This window comes from Staurois parvus, unplaced genomic scaffold, assembly GCF_062004578.1.
Source record: "Staurois parvus isolate SC_StPar_1 unplaced genomic scaffold, SC_StPar_1.0 ptg000405l, whole genome shotgun sequence".
Lineage (NCBI taxonomy): Eukaryota > Metazoa > Chordata > Amphibia > Anura > Ranidae > Staurois > Staurois parvus.
In genome coordinates this window covers 616,480-635,000 of record NW_028318201.1, presented here as the reverse complement: position 1 = coordinate 635,000, position 18,521 = coordinate 616,480, and the positions used below count along the sequence as shown (strand labels likewise).

General features: G+C 40.3%; 1 protein-coding gene across 1 annotated transcript in view; it reads right to left on the bottom strand.

Annotated features, from left to right (window-relative positions):
- Positions 1–995: 995 nt before the first annotated feature.
- Positions 996–18,521, bottom strand: part of LOC149455080 (mitochondrial import inner membrane translocase subunit TIM44-like) — a 151,469-nt gene continuing 133,943 nt past the window's right edge. Inside the window, exon 5 of the mRNA XM_089686669.1 lies at positions 996–1,196. Within this exon, the coding sequence (XP_089542795.1) occupies positions 996–1,196 (201 nt within the window). The remainder of the gene's footprint in view (positions 1,197–18,521) is intronic.

Here is an 18,521-nt window from a genome sequence, read left to right as displayed (position 1 = left end):
TCGTCGGACAATTTGGACTCTAAATTTACAGGTACCTAGTGCGACTCACGGGAAAAAGAGCACCTGGCTGTCAGGGACTGCTTGAAGCGCTACACAAAAATTTACCGGCAAGTGCCAACAGAGATCAGGCCTGATTCTGTGAACACTGCTGTTTTGAGTGCAACGTATTACAGGCGACAGTGATCAGAAATTATACTGACACTGCACTTCTTGAAAGGGGTGGGGGGGAATGTCGGGGTTAAACGCTATTGCTGGCAGCAAATGGGGATGATCCTGCTAACACTGTGTTTTTGGGGACATTAATACTAAGGGGGCACTGGTATAGTTTTGTTCGTGATCAATATATTGATCCGTACAAACACTATATAGTAATGACGGTGATCAACGACCTATAGTGTGCGTGCGATAGTGTGCAGGCAAGCTAATGCTAGCTGACCCTAGCTGGGGGGGGGGGGGGGGGGGACGCAAACTGACCCTGACGCTATCTTACGTCGCTAGTGGCACTAACACAGTGATCAGTGAAAAATACTGTACACTGACACTGTACTAATGACACTGGCAGGGGCTTAAATGTGACTATCAAGGGGTTAAAATGTCCCCAACGTGTGTGGGCGCAGTGCACTGCTCTATATCTCCATTCGCTGTAGGAGCCCAGAAGAGTTCCGCCCAAAATCACTGGCCAAGATCTGCTGACACACATCTCCTACAAAGAATGACAGTGGGGGTCAGTGTGCATGCGCGCTCTAAAACCAAGACGATCAAAGCGACGTACGGGTACGTCGTTTTACCTGCAGCTACTGCCCGTCCGCAGTACATTGTGGGCGGGTGTGCGGGAAGCGGTTACAGAGAGAGAAAAACACACAGGGGTTTTACACTATAGACAGCACTGCATATTTGTGTAAAAATATTGTTACTCTGTCAGAAATGTTCATCAAATCAAGAGAAGGCTGCTGGCAACATTTTGGATAGTCAATATAAAAATGTGCCTGAATTCATCAGCGTTTTACATATACACCTCCATAATTGAATACATTTGTTTGTATTACCTGAGAAATTACTTTGAATGCAGCTGTCTTTCCCAGCATCTCCCCTCCTTTTGTAACAGAATCAGCTGAATGTTTGGCAGTTTTGGCTGCTTCCTCAACCCCTTCTCGAATCTTGCGGCCAAATTCACTCTTGGTAACTTCATCTAAGCTCTGTAATTAAAATAATAAATCAAGATTAGGTACAATAATAACCACTTAAGCACCAGACGATTTTACCCCCTTCATGACCAGGCAAAAGTTTACTATCTGGAACTGTGCTACTTTAACTGGTAATTGTGCAGTCATATAACAATGTACCCAAACAAAATTTATATTTTTTTCCCCACACAAATAGTGTTTTATATGGTGGTTATTGATCACTAGTTTTTTTTTTTTGCGATGTAAGCGGAAAGAAAAAAAACCCGAAATTTAAAAAAAAAAATTTCACTTTCTGCTACAAAACATACACAATAAAAAATCAAATTTCTATATAATTATAATAATACCACTTCCAAAATTATTATACTAACAAATCCCATTATAGCATAATCTCCGCCTGAAGATGCAAATGATAATTTGGAAAATGCCAAAAATTATACCAACAAATAAATAATTCCCACCAAGCAAAAATTTTAAAAAGTGTAAAATAAAATCTAAATTAAAGTCCAAAATTCAAATAAAAATAAACAAAAGAAAAAAATCCACACAAAATGTCCTTCCTGTGTAATACAAGTGATTAAAAAAAATGTCCTTCAGTGTGGCACCCATGGGACGATTTCTCCTCCGCCTTTCTACAGATGTTTAGTTTTGACAGCCTCCTCAGTGTAACTATATGTCATTATTGTGTTCGTAACCATGCAGATTTGACCATCAATGTGCTTCTTTTTTCTCCTGTGATGTTATATATATATATATATATATATATATATATATATATATATCTCTATCTATCTATCTATATATCTATATCTATATATCTATATCTATATCTATATATCTATATCTATATATCTTTGTGGAAAATCAATAAAAATTGTTAATATGAAAAAAAAATGTCCAAATTAATTGAGCCTCCCAGCAGCTTCCACGACAAGCGTTACCTCAAAAGGAAAAGAAATAATACATAGTGCATTATCCTTTATATAATCTTATCAACAATATGTGAAATCACTCTAGTGTGTAACACACAAGTGATCCTATTCAGTGAAAAATAAGTGAAAAACGTAAGTGAAACAAAACGTGTAAGTCTCTTCAAGGCCAAAAAAAAATAAAAAATTAATCAAAAACAGTGTGCACTTCTAATTCAATTAAGGAGTGAATACCCTTACCAATAATCAATAACTATCTCGCCTTATTGCAAAAAATGTGTTGGGTGCTGCGCTCTATTTATTATTTTAAATTTAAAAATGTATTATTTAAACCAATGTGTGTTAATCTCTCTTAATTATCACCATGAATGAACATTCGTGCACCTTGTGCCAAAAAAAATAAATAAATATTAAAAAAACAAAATAATTATAAACAAAAATAATAGTGATTACAAAAAATTTAAGGATAAATAGTCCTATATGCAGTGAGATGAAGTCAAATTCCTTACAAGTTCAGCGGAAGAATGAATGCAGTATACTCTGCTTTTTGCTGGCATATACTGTGTAGCTGCAATGGTTAACAATAGAAGCTGCTTTGTGAATCACTGTGGTAAACGAGATCTCTCCTTCCCCCACACTCTCCTTAATCCAGCTCTCCTCCCATGGATCATAAGGGGAATAAAAAGAAGTACATAGTGTCTTATCCGGGGTAAAAAGCTTTAATGTACGCTAGTAATACACTCACATGAGTTTAAAAAGGAATGCGCTTTTCATATATATATCCGCGGGTAGCGGTGAGACCAGCCTTGTTGGTCTGCCTGCACACACTGTCAATACTCGCCGTGTCTGAATGCGGATGCATATATCTAAGAAATGAATCTCTATATTGCTTATATTCCAACTTAATGTTATATTTTGATTGTTAATATTTAAGTTCTTATAAAAATCAATTAATGAATTGTCATTTGCTTCCCAAATTAATACTATGTCATCTATAAATCTATGGTACAGTACCAATGCTTTCTTTTGATTGTGAAAAAGATTAATTTCTTAGATATATGGCTAATCAAAAAGGGATCACAGATATATACAAAAAATTATTTCAAGAATACTGACAAATGCATATATACCCACCCATAGTTGCCACCATAAATCATGGATTAGAAATATACCTAGGAGGACAGTTTATGCGACTGAGAAGAAATTGCACAAACATTACAGACTATCAAGAACAAAGTGACATTCTGTTGAAAAGATTTATCAACAAAGGGTACAAGAGAGAAAAAGTAGGAGGAAGAAAGAAAGCATGTTGAGGCACTAGATAGAACTAATTTACTGATAAATGCATCAATAGAGAATAATACTCTAAACAATGATATAGCTATTGTAATGCCATACAATAAGCAATATAAAGATGTACAACAGATAATTAATAAACACTGGGATGTATTGAAATTAGATAAGGATCTGAAAAATAATTTCAGAAAAACCTAGATATATCTATAAAAAAGCCCCTAATATCCGTGATAAAATTGTCAAGAATATACTGAATCCACCAGCAATAAATAAAAATAACACTTTCTTCCAAGGAATAGGATTCTACAAATGTGGCAGATGTTACAGCTGCATAAGAGCAAAAAACAACCCCAAACACAGGTTGGAATTCACTAACCCCACAAATGGAAAAATATACAGAATTAAACAATTTATATCCTGTGAAACGAAGGGGGTAGTATATGCATTAAAATGCCCCTGTAATAAAATCTATATTGGAAGAACTAAAAGACCATTAAAAGAACGTATAAAAGAGCATGTTAGAAATATCATAAAAGGATACAGATACCAGAACGTATCATTGCACTTTCGTCATTTTCATGAACATCGGGTAGAAGATCTGGAATTTTGGGGTGTGGAGAAGCATAATGCACATTGGAGAGGGGATAATCTAATTAGAGAAATTAGCAAAAAAGAATCTCATTGGATTTATGAGATGGATTGTCTGGCCCCGAGGAGGTTAAATAAAGAATTTGACCTTTCATGCTTTCTGAGTGACCATTGAGAGCCATGCAGATAATATACTAATATAGATCCTAAGTAAACATGTGGGAAGAAAATTAAAATAAATATATACTCTATAGGTGATATCGCACTAATGTAGAGTGAATTTACCTATAGATGTAATATTTGGATAGAAGACAATTTTGGACTGATTACGTTAATTATGGTAATTCTAAGATTAATAAAGATTCTGTAAAATTATAACATTTCTAGTATGATTCATGAATTAGTGGGTTGAGTACTAATAAATAATAAAAAAATATAAAATGGGGCTGGAATAAATACTAATTTGTTTAACATGTGTTTATGGGGAATGTATATTAACTAGTATTAAATATTTAATTTATTTATGTTTGTGATTTTTTAATATATTCATGATTTTAATTTATGTTATTAAAATAATGTTTATAAATTAAGAAATAATTAAAATTTTTGTTTATATTTAATAGGAATCGTAATATTATTATATATTATGTTGCTAAATTACTGCTGAATCAGCCTGGGGGTGTGCGGTGTACACACTGACAGTCAAGCCGTAGGATGCTGGGACATAAATTGCAACTATATAACAGAGTAACATTTAATAACAACAGGTGTTTTGTATTAGATTTAGACCCCATAAAGATGGAAGCATCCACCAGAACCACAACAAAATGGCGCCGTAATGATATAAAAAGAGCTCAGGCAAGGTGATGCGTAAAACTACATCCCACAGAGGAAGCTACGAGTCCCTGTAGCGTAAGGCGTAGGGGAGGGGCAGTGACGTCACCACGCATCCGCATTCAGACACGGCGAGTATTGACAGTGTGTGTAGGCAGACCAACAAGGCTGGTCTCACCGCTACCCGTGGTTATAAATATGAAAAGCGCATTCCTTTTTAAACTCATGTGAGTGTATTACTAGCGTACATTAAAGCTTTTTACCCCGGATAAGACACTATGTACTTCTTTTTATTCCCCTTATGATCCATGGGAGGAGAGCTGGATTAAGGAGAGTGTGGGGGAAGGAGAGATCTCGTTTACCACAGTGATTCACAAAGCAGCTTCTATTGTTAACCATTGCAGCTACACAGTACAGTCAGGTCCATAAATATCGGGACATCGACACAATTCTAAAATTTTTGGCTCTATACACCACCACAATGGATTTGAAATGAAAACGGACAAGACATGCTTTAACTGCAGACTGTCAGCTTTAATTTGAAGGTAATTACATCCAAATCAGGTGAACGGTGTAGGAATGACAACAGTTTGCATATGTGCCTCCCACTTGTAAAGGGACCAAAAGTAATGGGACAGAATAATAATCATAAATCAAACTTTCACTTTTTAATACTTGGTTGCAAATCCTTTGCAGTCAATTACAGCCTGAAGTCTGGAATGGATAGACATCACCAGACGCTGGGTTTCATCCCTGGTGATGCTCTGCCAGGCCTCTACTGCAACGGTCTTCAGTTCCTGCTTGTTCTTGGGGCATTTTCCCTTCAGTTTTGTCTTCAGCAAGTGAAATGCATGCTCAATCGGATTCAGGTCAGGTGATTGACTTGGCCATTGCATAACATTCCACTTCTTTCCCTTAAAAACTCTTTGGCTGCTTTTGCAGTATGCTTTGGGTCATTGTCCATTTGCACTGTAAAGCGGCGTCAAATGAGTTCTGAAGCATTTGGCTGAATATGAGCAGATAATATTGCCTGAAACACTTCAGAATTCATCCTCCTGCTTTTGTCAGCAGTCACATCATCAATAAATACATGAGAACCAGTTCCATTGGTAGCCATACATGCCCACGCCATGACAATACCACCACCATGGTGGTGAGGTGGTACACTTAGGATCATGAGCAGTTCCTTTCCTTCTCCATACTCTTCTCTTCCCATCACTCTGGTACAAGTTGATCTTGGTCTCATCTGTCCATAGGATGTTGTTCCAGAACTGTGAAGGCTTTTTTAGATGTCGTTTGGCAAACTCTAATCTGGCCTTCCTGTTTTTGAGGCTCACCAATGGTTTACATCTTGTGGTGAACCCTCTGTATTCACTCTGGTGAAGTCTTCTCTTGATTGTTGACTTTGACACACATACACCTACCTCCTGGAGAGTGTTCTTGATCTGGCCAACTGTTGTGAAGGGTGTTTTCTTCACCAGGGGAAGAATTCTTCGGTCATCCACCACAGTTGTTTTCCGTGGTCTTCCGGGTCTTTTGGTGTTGCTGAGCTCACCAGTGCGTTCCTTCTTTTTAAGAATGTTCCAAACAGTTGTTTTGGCCACGCCTAATGTTTTTGCTATCTCTCTGATGGGTTTGTTTTGTTTTTTCAGCTTAATGATGGCTTGCTTCACTGATAGTGACAGCTCTTTGGATCTCATCTTGAGAGTTGACAGCAACAGATTCCAAATGCAAATAGCACACTTGAAATAAACTCTGGACCTTTTATCTGCTCATTGTAATTGGGATAATGAGGGAATAACACACACCTGGCCATGGAACAGCTGAGAAGCCAATTGTCCCATTACTTTTGGTCCCTTAACAAGTGGGAGGCACATATACAAACTTTTGTTATTCCTACACCGTTCACCTGATTTGGATGTAAATACCCACAAATTAAAGCTGACAGTCTGCAGTTAAAGCACATCTTGTTTGTTTCATTTCAAATCCATTGTGGTGGTGTATAGAGCCAAAAATGTTAGAATTGTGTTGATGTCCCAATATTTATGGACCTGACTGTATATGCCAGCAAAAAGGAGAGTGTTATGATCCGCCAGGTGGTGCTGCTGGCTGCCCACTTGACAGACCTACCCAAAGCGTGGAGTCTAAGTCCCGGTCTGTGCTTTCACCAGGGCCCCTGATGGTGGGGATGGACTTGAAACAGACCAGGACCAGGTCACGACCTCTGAGCAGGCCCACCAGTGGCAGGGGGAACCTCTGGGGATGTATTGGTACCGGAAGAGCCAGATGTGAGGAGGACGGCAGGGCCCAGCAGGATAGATTGCGAGCAGTGGTCCCGTGGGAGAGGCGTGGTACAGAATCGGCAGGCGGAGAATCGTCAGGTCACTCGCAGGGTCAGCAGGAGAAGTCAGTCCGTAGATAGGTTTAACAATCCGGGGGTCAGGATGGGAGAGAGTAGAGTAGTCAGGACAATCCGGGTCAAAATGCGGGAGAGAGTAGAGTAGTCAGGACAATCCGGGTCAAAATGCAGGAGAGAGTAGAGTCAGGGTCAATCAGGATCAAAAACACAGGTACAGGATTCAGGAACTCAGAAGACCTTGCGGCAATCAGTGACAGTGCAGGGCATCTTTAAATATCGCGCCCTGCACTGTCATTGGCCGCCCAGGACGCGCCCCCGGGCTGTCATTGGCCGCCCGAGGTGCCCCCCCGGCTCCCACTGCTCATGCGCGGCGTCCTGTCATCCGCGGCTCGCCGGGACCTAGTGCTTGTATCCCGGCGTGAGCCGTTGCCAGCGCGCATGCGCCGGCCGACAGGACGCCGCGATCCCTGACAGAGAGTATACTGCATTCATTCTTCCGCTGAACTTATAAGGAATTTGACTTCATCTCACTGCATATGGGACTATTTATCCTTAAATTTTTTGTAATCACTATTATTTTTATTTATAATTATTTTGTTTTTTATTTCTTATTTTATTATTTATTTTTTTTGGCACAAGGTGCACGAATGTTCATTCATGGTGATAATTAAGAGAGATTAACACACATTGGTTTAAATAATAATTTTTTAATTTTAAAATAATAAATAGAGCGCGGCACCCAACACATTTTTTGCTATCTTTTATGACGCACACCACGTGAGGGTGAGCAAGGACGCCTGCAACATATTGTTTATATATACACAGATATTTGTATCCTTCAGTGGCTCACAAGTATATTTTACATAAGAATTGTATTATCTCGCCTTATTGCCATCCAGATGAAAACATAGCCCTCCTAGAGAAATCCACAAGGATTACCACCACTCCCACGATGACACCTGGGTCCATCAGTAATAGTATTCCATGTGCTTCCATACACCATGCTCCATCAAAATGCCCATATATGAGGAATAAATAGTGTAATACTGCCAAAAACACCATAAAATAGCTTTAATTGAAATGCTCACATTGACATAGCCTTTAAAGCTGCCTTATATAGGTTATTCAAACCTTTCTGCCATCCAGGAAACGTCCAGGCTGCAACAGATGCTCCTTTCCACTTTCCAAAATGGCCGCTGCTTCACTTCCGGTTCCTGTGTGCGTCTGACGTCACTTCCCTTTAATAGGTAAATGGACACTGTCAGCTCAAAACAGGAAGTCCTCCCCTATAAAACCCCTCCTATACAGGGAGTACTTTTTCAGTTCTAAAGCAAGCAATGAAATTCTAAAAAGAGGGGAGGGACCTCTGTGTTCTGCGATGTACTCCATGAAATGGATTTTACAGGTAAGTATGTAGAAAAAAATCCAATTTTCTTTATAGCACATCACGGGACACAGAGCAGGCTATAAAATTATTACTATCTGGGATGTCCCAAAGCAATACATTTGTAGGGAGGGAGACACAAATCCCACACACCATCATCAGTCCAAGGACCTATTCTCCCATCCATAATACACTGCAGCCAAGGACTGCATCCTCTTGTAGTTCGAACGTTCACTTGGTAGAACATCGTGAATGTATTTACTGAAGATCAGATTCAACCTTGAAAACCTGAGCAAATGACATCTGATGGCAAATTGCCCAAGAGGCTCCTACACTTCTGGCAGAGTGTGCTCTCTCCCAAAAGGGTGGAACCTTGCCCTTTCAAACCATAGGCTTGAATGCTTAACTGGCAGATCCATTGAGAAATAATTGACTTGGATGATGCCTGCCCTTTTTTGGCTCATCTGGCAGCACAAACTAGGATTCCTGACCTGTGCCAACAAACTCAAGTAAATCCTGATCGCCCAGAACTACAACCAGAGCATGCAGCAGTCTTTCCCCTGCCAACTAGCAAAAAAAGAAAGGCAAGACATTGTCCCGATTTAGGTGAAAACTACTCTAGGCAAGAAAGATGGATGAGGACGCAACATCACCTTATCATTATGCAAGACAAAGAATGGCTCATTACATGAAAGAGCCACTAGCTGACTCTTGCGAAGTGATAGCAATCAAAGAAGCCACCTTCCAAGTCAAAGGACTAACGGAGTCCCGTGAATTGGTTCAAAAGGTGGCTTCTGCAAGGAAAGCCAAAACCAAGTTGAGGTCCCAAGGACACAAGGGTGACCCGATAAAAGGGACTGTCCACATTACACCCTGCACGAAGTACGAGTCAAGAAGTGAGAAACAAATGGTCTCTGGGGGGGGGGGGGGGGGGGGGACGACAGAGCCAAAATATGACCCTTAGATGGTATTTAAAGCCAATTTAATTTCTCCTCCAGATTGAAGGACAAAAACCTCCCAATCACACCTTTCTGCGGAAGCCACCTCCTAGTTTCACACCAGGCAAATAAGATTTCAAGGTCCTGTAATAGAAGCTCCCTGAAGCCGCCTTCCTGGTGGTCAACAGTGTTGAGAAAATAGGACCCAAGCACCCCCAATATACCTTATCTTGGCTATTGAAGCTCCATACCTGAGCTTCAATAGCCAAGACTTCAATACTAGTGATCGTAAAGCAGGATACACTATTAGACCCAAGACAATAGGTCTGGCCGGACCAGAAGTGTCCAAGGAGCATCCCCAGTCAGATTCACTATGTCGGTGTACGAAGCCCTCCTGTGCTAGGCGGGCTACCACTTTTACCACTCCCTTCCCTGGATCCTGCGCAAAAGACATGGCAATAGTTGAAAAGGGGGGGGAGGGCAGTCATAGATTAGGGATAACTGTTCCCCTATTGCCAGTGGGACTCTGGTCCTGGACACCACCTTTCCAACTTGTTGTACACTCTGGAAGCCAGTAGATCCACATCTAGAGTTCACCAAAGCAGGCATATTGCTGAGAACATCTTGGGATACATGGACCACAGAGTCGGTATTAGCACCTGACAACTGGAAAAAAAAAACCCTGCCAGTTTTCTACACCTGCAATATGTACTGCTGATAGAGACAGCACACGCTGTTCTGCCCCAAGAAGAATGTGGTTCACCTTGTCCTGAGCCACATGACTACTGGTGCCACTCTGGTGGCCGAGATATGCCACTGCCGTGGCATTGTCGGACTGAACACGGACCACAACCTGTACCACTGGTTCATTCAATAATCCAGAGCAAGGTGGATATTAATCCAAAGTGCCAATATATTAATGGGCAGTATTCTCTCCTCTGAACTGTAGCCACCCCCCTCAACTGGAGAGGGTGGCATTGGTGTATATCATCTTCCATAATCAGTGGAAGGAAAAATTAGAACTCTGCAATATCCCGGGGACAGAGCCTTCCAGCAATCCAATGCTTAGACCTTCACATTCCAGACAGACAGAATGTCCCTCTACAAAAATCATGGAGTGGAATGGGACGTAAGCAACCACTTTAATGTAGACACCATTTCCCCAGGAAATTCATGGATAGACGTAATGAAGGCTACCTCCTGCTTCGTATATTTCATTTTAAACTTGGAACTGACTGCTCCCTGAGCAAAAGATCATATCCTGAGAATGATACCCCGTCTCCTCAGCAAGCCCAACACCAGGCTAAGAGCTTTGTGAAACCTCAGGGGGTTGTGGCCAGCCCGAAATCTAGTGCCACAAAACTAAAATGCCAATTTGCTACTGGAAGTTGCAGCAACCTTTGATGAACCTGTCAAAATTGGCCCATGCAGATATGCGTCACTGACGACAATGGAAGCTAGAAATCTATCTCCTGCAGGTAGGCCACCACTGATAGGATCAATCCTATCCAAAACAGAGACATTTAGAAATTTGTTTAGTGCCTTGAGATCTAAGCTAGACCTCACTTTCCCCTTTTGTTTTGGGCCCGCGAATCAGTCAAGTGTCTTACAATAATGAGCCCATAACTTCTGCTACAACAGAAAAGGCAAGGCAAAAACCTGATAACTCTGTGGCAAACCCAGAAAGTCCCAAAAAGGCGTACTTAACCTATCCGGTTTCTGCTGCTAAAGACAGAGCAATACTTCAAAGACTACCCTAGCATCCTCTGGTCCGAGATACTTCCCAAAACACAGTAGCCTCAGACTCTGAGGGGAAAAGCTTACAGCACCTGGTATTCCCAGGCAGTCTCCCATCCAAGTACTAACCAGGTCAACCTTGTTTAGCTTCTGAGCTCAGGCAAGATCAGGCACATTCAGCTGCCAAAGCCATTGCAAGGAATTCCAAACACAGTGCCCCCAGATACACCTGACGCCACTAGTCTATTGGGAAATGCAAACCCCTTAAATCATATTATTATTATAGTATGTAGCAACTATATTTGCTAAAACCTAATTATGCAGTCCCACATGAATGCAGATCCATAGCCATGTTGGTCTGCCTACAGCTATGCAGTCACGCATGAATGCAGATATGCAGGAACACAGGTATGCACTAATGTAGGTACATACAGTGGGGCAAAAAAGCATTTAGTCAGCCACCAATTGTGCAAGTTCTCCCACTTAAAAAGATGAGAGGCCTGTAATCGGCATCATAGGTAGACCTCAACTATGAGAGACAAAATGAGAAAAAAAATCCAGAAAATCACATTGGCTGATTTGGAAAGAATTTATTTGCAAATTATGGTGGAAAATAAGTATTTGGTCACCTACAAATAAGCAAGATTTCTGGCTCTCACAGACCTGTACCTTACCTGTATCAATGGCACCTGTTTGAACTTGTTATCAGTATAAAAGACACCTGTTCACAACCTCAAACAGTCACACTCCAAACTCCACTATGGTGAAGACCAAAGAGCTGTCAAAAGGACACCAGAAACAAAATTGTAGACCTGCACCAGGCTGGGAAGACTGAATCTGCAATAGGCAAGCAGCTTGGTGTGAACAAATCAACCGTGGGAGCAATAATTAGAAAATGGAAGACATACAAGACCAATGATAATCTCCCTTGATCTGGGGCTCCACACAAGATCTCACCCCGTGGTGTCAAATTGATCACGAGAACGGTGAGCAAAAATCCCAGGACCACACGGGGGACCTAGTGAATGACCTGCAGAGAGCTGGGACCAACGCAACAAAGGCTACCATCAGTAACACACTACACCGCCAGGGACTCAGATCCTGCAGTGCCAGACGTGTTCCCCTGCTTAAGCCAGTACATGTCCGGGCCCGTCTGGAGTTTGCTAGAGAGCATTTGGATGATCCAGAAGAGGATTGGGAGAATGTCATATGGTCAGATGAAACCAAAATAGAACTGTTTGGTAGAAACACAACTCGTGTTTGGAGGAGAGAGAATGCCGAGTTGCATCCAAAGAACACCATACCTACTGTGAAGCATGGGGGTGGCAACATCATGCTTTGGGGCTGTTTCTTCGCAAAGGGACCAGGACGACTGATCCATGTACAGGACAGATTGAATGGGGCCATGTATCGTGAGATTTTGAGTGCAAACCTCCTTCCATCAGCAAGGGCATTGAAGATGAAATGTGGCTGGGTCTTCCAACATGACAATGATCCCAAACATACCGCCCGGCAACGAAGGAGTGGCTTCGTAAGAAGCATTTCAAGGTCCTGGAGTGGCCTAGCCAGTCCCCAGATCTCAACCCCATAGAAAACCTTTGGAGGGAGTTGAAAGTCTGTGTTGCCCAGCGACAGCCCCAAAACATCACTGCTCTAGAGATCTGCATGGAGGAATGGGCCAACATACCAGCAACAGTGCGTGCCAACCTTGTGAAGACTTACAGGAAATGTTTGACCTCTGTCATTGCCACCAAAGGATATATAACAAAGTATTGAGATGAACTTTTGATATTGACCAAATACTTATTTTCCACCATAGTTTGCAAATAAATTCTTTCCAAATCAGCCAATGTGATTGTCTGGATTTTTTTTCTCATTTTGTCTCTCATAGTTGAGGTCTACCTATGATGCCAAATACAGGCCTCTCTCATCTTTTTAAGTGGGAGAACTTGCACAATTGGCCAACTGTAGGTGTGTAGTTATGCAGATATACAAGTATGCATTTATGCCATTTAAGCATGCAGATTATGCAGTTTACGCAAGTATACAGTTCATGCATGTATGCTGCAAGTATGGCTGTGGAGGTAATATGTGTTTCAAAATAGGGTCCCCAATTTTTCTCGAAAATATTTTCTATCCATTTGTGTTTGAAAGGAAATTGTGTTATGAATCTGGTGGGATTTTCTTCAGTTGAAAGCCTGCAAGTTCTGTCAGGAGGATTTTTATAAATAGCAAAAGTATGATCAATTTGTTTAGCAGCATAACCTTTCTCACTAACATTTCTTAAGTAAACTTTTACCTTGATCTAAATAGTCTGCATCTAATTTGCAATTGCAAACTCTTTCTGTAATGCAATTCACATTATTTTTTATTCTACTTACTGTATGTCACTTCCGGTTACGGCCCTAGCACTGATTGCGTTCCAGCGTGGCTATAGTTTCTGCTGGAAGAAGACACAGCCTGTCATACAAACTTAAGCTGTGCATTGACAGAGTCCAGCTCTATTCCACCAGTCCTGCAGAGTGGTTTTAAAGGAGACATCTCATCCATCCATCCACCCGCTGTCCACCAAGGCTTGCCAGCGAATAAGGACTGATGACATGCCCATTTATGCTCATCCTTGTGAGTGTATTTAAACCCTTTCCTTTACTTTTTTTTTTTTAATTAAACTGATACACTTAGATGGCGGCACCATCTGTATGTTTATTGCAGTTTATGCAAGTATGTGGTTCAAATGCAAGCATGCAGTTCATGTAAGGATGTGGTCCTACAACTACACAGGTATACATGCAACAATGTAATTTTTTTTTTATTTAAATATTTATTAGTTTTTCAGATAAAAATACATATTTCCATCATATTCTCATAAAACATACAAAACCCTAATTTATTAACCTTTCTATAACTATTTCCCACACCCTCCCAACTAACCTTCCTTCCCTACCCCCCCCCCCCCCCCATACTACCCACTTTGCGTTTCTCCACAGTTTCCCTACAAAAGCAAGAGGATCTTTCACATATCACACACTATAGCTTCCTATATCTCACCTTCACTCCAAATTCTTCCCATTTTTTCTATTTCACATAGTATGACCCCATCTTGTCTTCATGCATATGGTAAAGTTTCTCCATCCTACAAATCTGGTTCACTCTATCTACCCAATCTTCTTCCTTCGGCACCTCAGTCTTACGCCAAAACTTGGGTATCAAACCTTTTGCTGCGTTTAGATAATACCATATACTTGATTCCTTAAATTTATTCACTGATTGCTCTGTACTATGTAAAAGGCAAGTCTCTGGATCCAATCCTATATCAATCTCAGTAATCATCCCAATTAAATGAACTATTATCTTCCAAAATACTTGAATTTTTGGGCACTCCCACAATATGTGATATACCGTGCCTATCTCTCCACACCCCCGCCAACTCCATGGTGAATTCTCCCCACTCATCTTATGTTCAACATTCGGCGTAACCTGCCATCTTATCAAACACTTGTAATTTATTTCCACCTCTTATATTCTCGTGAGTTAATCTATATACTTTCTTCTGTGTATCCTCTTCTATCACAGCCCCCAAATATCTTTCCCATTTTGCTATATACATTGGCTTTGTGTTTGTGTCTAATTCAGTGAAAATCTTATATATTTTAGCAGTGCCGCGTTTCCCATCTCCCCGTGATTCCAAGAACCTCTCAAACAAATTCCAATCCTTTCTAGATCTGAAGGGTTTTGGAAGATTCCCAACAAAGTGTTTTAATTGGTGACAACGCCACTCATCTATCTTAGGGAAAATTTCTCCCTTTTCCAAATCCTTAAGGGATCTCAATCCCCCCCCCCCCCCCACCATTATATCTCTCAATTGAACATCCTCCTTCTTAAACCATTTTCCTGTAATCTCCTCCCTATCTGGAGATAAAAACTGTGTTCCTCAGTGGCATTAATAGAGAGTTAAAATCCCACTTGATGTTTGTGCAATATATCCCAAACTGTTAAAACATTTAACTACTTCCCGACCGGCCGTTGTATATAAACAGCCGGACGGTGGCAGTGCAGGGTCAGGTGGCCGTTTATAAACGGCCTCCCCGCACCCTGCTTGTGCGCGCTCCCTGGGAGCGCGCAGCACCGCAATCCGGTGCCTGCTGTGTCCTCCGGACACAGTGAAACACCGATCGTCGGACAGGACCTCTGTAGAAGGTCCCGATCATGTGATCACTGATTGGCCAATCAGTGATCACATGCAAAGTAGTAAGCAAGATGTCACTTGTGACATCATTGCTTACTACATGTGAAATCTGTGAATGATCACAGAGGTCACATGGTACAAGGCTATTCACAACAGCCTTGTACCATGTGACAAGCTGTGACCAATCACAGCTCACTCAGTACTTCTCAATGACTGCAAGAATGCAGACAGCGAGAAAGAGAAATGATTGCTTTTACATCCTATATGGATGTAAAAGCAAATCAGTGTAAAAAAAAAAATCATCACCCCCCCCCCCACAAGTAGTACCAGTGTCACCACCATGGTGACACTGTACTGCTAGGGTGACAGTATGTAAAAATGTTTTTAAAAAAATAAAATAAAAATGTAAAAAAAAAAAGAGGTTTAAAAATTATAATTTTTGGCTATAAATTAATTTGGATTTTTTTTTTTTACTAAAAAGATAAACAGAATAAATTTTGGCCAAGATTTATGATGAAATATTTATTATTTGCAAAATTTTATATATATATATATTAAAAAAAAAAAAAAAAAAAACTTTTTTCAGAATGTTTGAACTTTTTACTTTACATAGCAAAAAAAAATAAAAATCCCAGAGGTGAATAAACACAACCAAAATAAAGCTTTATCTGTCTCAAAAAAAATGGTAAAAAATTAATTTGGGTACAGTGTTGCATGACCGTCAATTGTCATTCAAAGTGTGATAGCGCTGAAAACTGGTCAGGAAGGAGGTAAAAGTGTCATGGTCTGGAAGTGGTTAAAGTGTATAAACTTGTGCTATCTTTTAATCCTCTATATTGTGCTGGAACCCATATAATTCTACTCAAATTAGTTCCACTAAGTTCATTTTCAATTGTGACCCAACTTTTCCCTTTTGGATTATGCGTCCAATCAAAAATTCTCGTTAAAATTACTGCTTTGTAATAGCTCTTAAAATCTGGCACTCCCAATCAACCCTTCTCTTTATTTCTACTTAACAATTCATAGGATATGCTAGGTTTTTTATTCCTCCATGTATATCTGATCATTTTTTTAATTGCCTTAAAGAAAACCTCTGGGAGTTTAATTGGGATCATTTGAAATCTATATAGGATTTTGGGGACAATTACCATTTTTATCAGATTTATGCTTCCTATCCAAGACGGGTTTCCTCCTCCTAATTTCTTTAATTCCTCCTTAATCTCATTTAACGGTGAAATGTAGTTTAATTAAGTGTACTTGCATGGCAAGACCACTTACTGTTATCTCACATATATATTATTATAGCCAAATTTACCACCCTAACCCTAAACAGTTTTTACACTCCATAGACAGTAATTTACCGAAACGTGCGGATTGTTCCCGATTGGTGTGCTATTACTTTGTAGAACGTTTCGCCGAATGGTTCACAAAATATCGGCTTTTTTGTGGTGAAATTGGTCCCATAGGAATGAATAGCGGAATGTTCAAAGCTAGTGTGTGAGCTGAAAAATCAGGACATGATTTCTAAACTGCCATCACTCCCTCATTTTCAAGCCCACCTACACAAATATGACCATTTGTTTGCAACTCATGCCGCCCATTGACATTCATTCAAACTCCACTCTAGACACCTGAAATTTGAAGGCCAATTTCTAAACTGCGACTGTGCCTTCATTTTTAATATTTCAGAGACATACTATGCATCAAAATGTAGGTCTGGGTCTTGTGATTCTCTTTGGTGTAGGATTTATAAGTTTTTTAACTACAACCGTTTGAAGATGGCAACCGTCAGTGAAGTGAGCAAATTGGAGCAGTTTGTTTTTAACCGCTCTTCTCTGCCCTTGCTGTAGAGTGAGTTGCATGAGTTTTTAACCCACTCAAAGTTACTCTGTCCAGTCCAACCACACAACAGTTACTCAAGCCACTCCACCCAGTTACTCCGCTCACTCCAGTTGTAGACTGCTGGTGGAGGCAAGAACACTTAACACAATTTCCCCAGAAATTGTAGCTTTTCTTGTTTATACAAGTTCTTGTATGGAGCAGTGAGTTTTACCCCTAAATATTTTATTTCTCTTTCTCTCCATATAAAGAAGAATTCCGTTTGTATCTTTTCTTTCACTATTTGAAAGATTTATTTAAAATCTCAGTTTTTGTTGGGTTAATTGTTAAGTTTGATAGCTCCCCATATTTCTTCAATATCTTCATTAAATTTGGGAGTGTTATCCTGGGGTTTCCCACATAAAATAACAGGTCATCCGCAAAGGCAGCCACTTTATGTTCTATATCTCCTATCTGTATTCCCTTTATATCTATATTCTTCCTTATTGTTGACAGCAAAGATTCCAATGACAAAACATACAATGGGGACAATGGACAACCCTGTCTTGTTCCATTTGACATCCCAATAGACTGACATCTCCCCATTAACCATAATAACTGCGGAGGGCTCCCTATACAAAACTTTCCTATCCACTCTCTCATTCTAACTCCCATCCCCAGGACTTCCAGAGTGTCCATCGTGAAGCCCCAATCAACTCTATCAAATGCCTTTTCGGAATCGATTGAAAGCACCACCACCAGAGTTTTTCCCGTTCTACTTTTCTGAATGAGCAACAGAGATCTCAACCCATTGTCTCTGCCCTACCTCCCCGGAACAAATCCCACCTGATCCCCATTTATCCATTCGGGCATTAAATCTTTCAGCCTATTTGCTAAGACCTTTGCATATAGCTTATTATCTGTGTTCAGTAATGAGATTGGTCTATAACTAGAGCACTGAGAAGCATCTTTTCCTTCCTTTTGGATAAGCAGCACATGAGCCTGTAGAGATTCTCGCCTCATTTCCATCTCTCCCCCCAAAGCATTCATGTATATCTTCATTTTAGGTATTAATTATATTTTTCATAGTACCTCACAGTATAACCATCTGGCCCTGAGCTTTTTCCCGTCATAGTACTTTTTAATGTTACTTTTATTTCTTCCTGTGTAATTTCTGAATCTAGGGAATTCAATTGTACTTCGCTTAATTTCGGTAGACCCGCGTTTTTTAGACATGTCTTTTTTTTTTTTTGCTACTCGCATTTCCA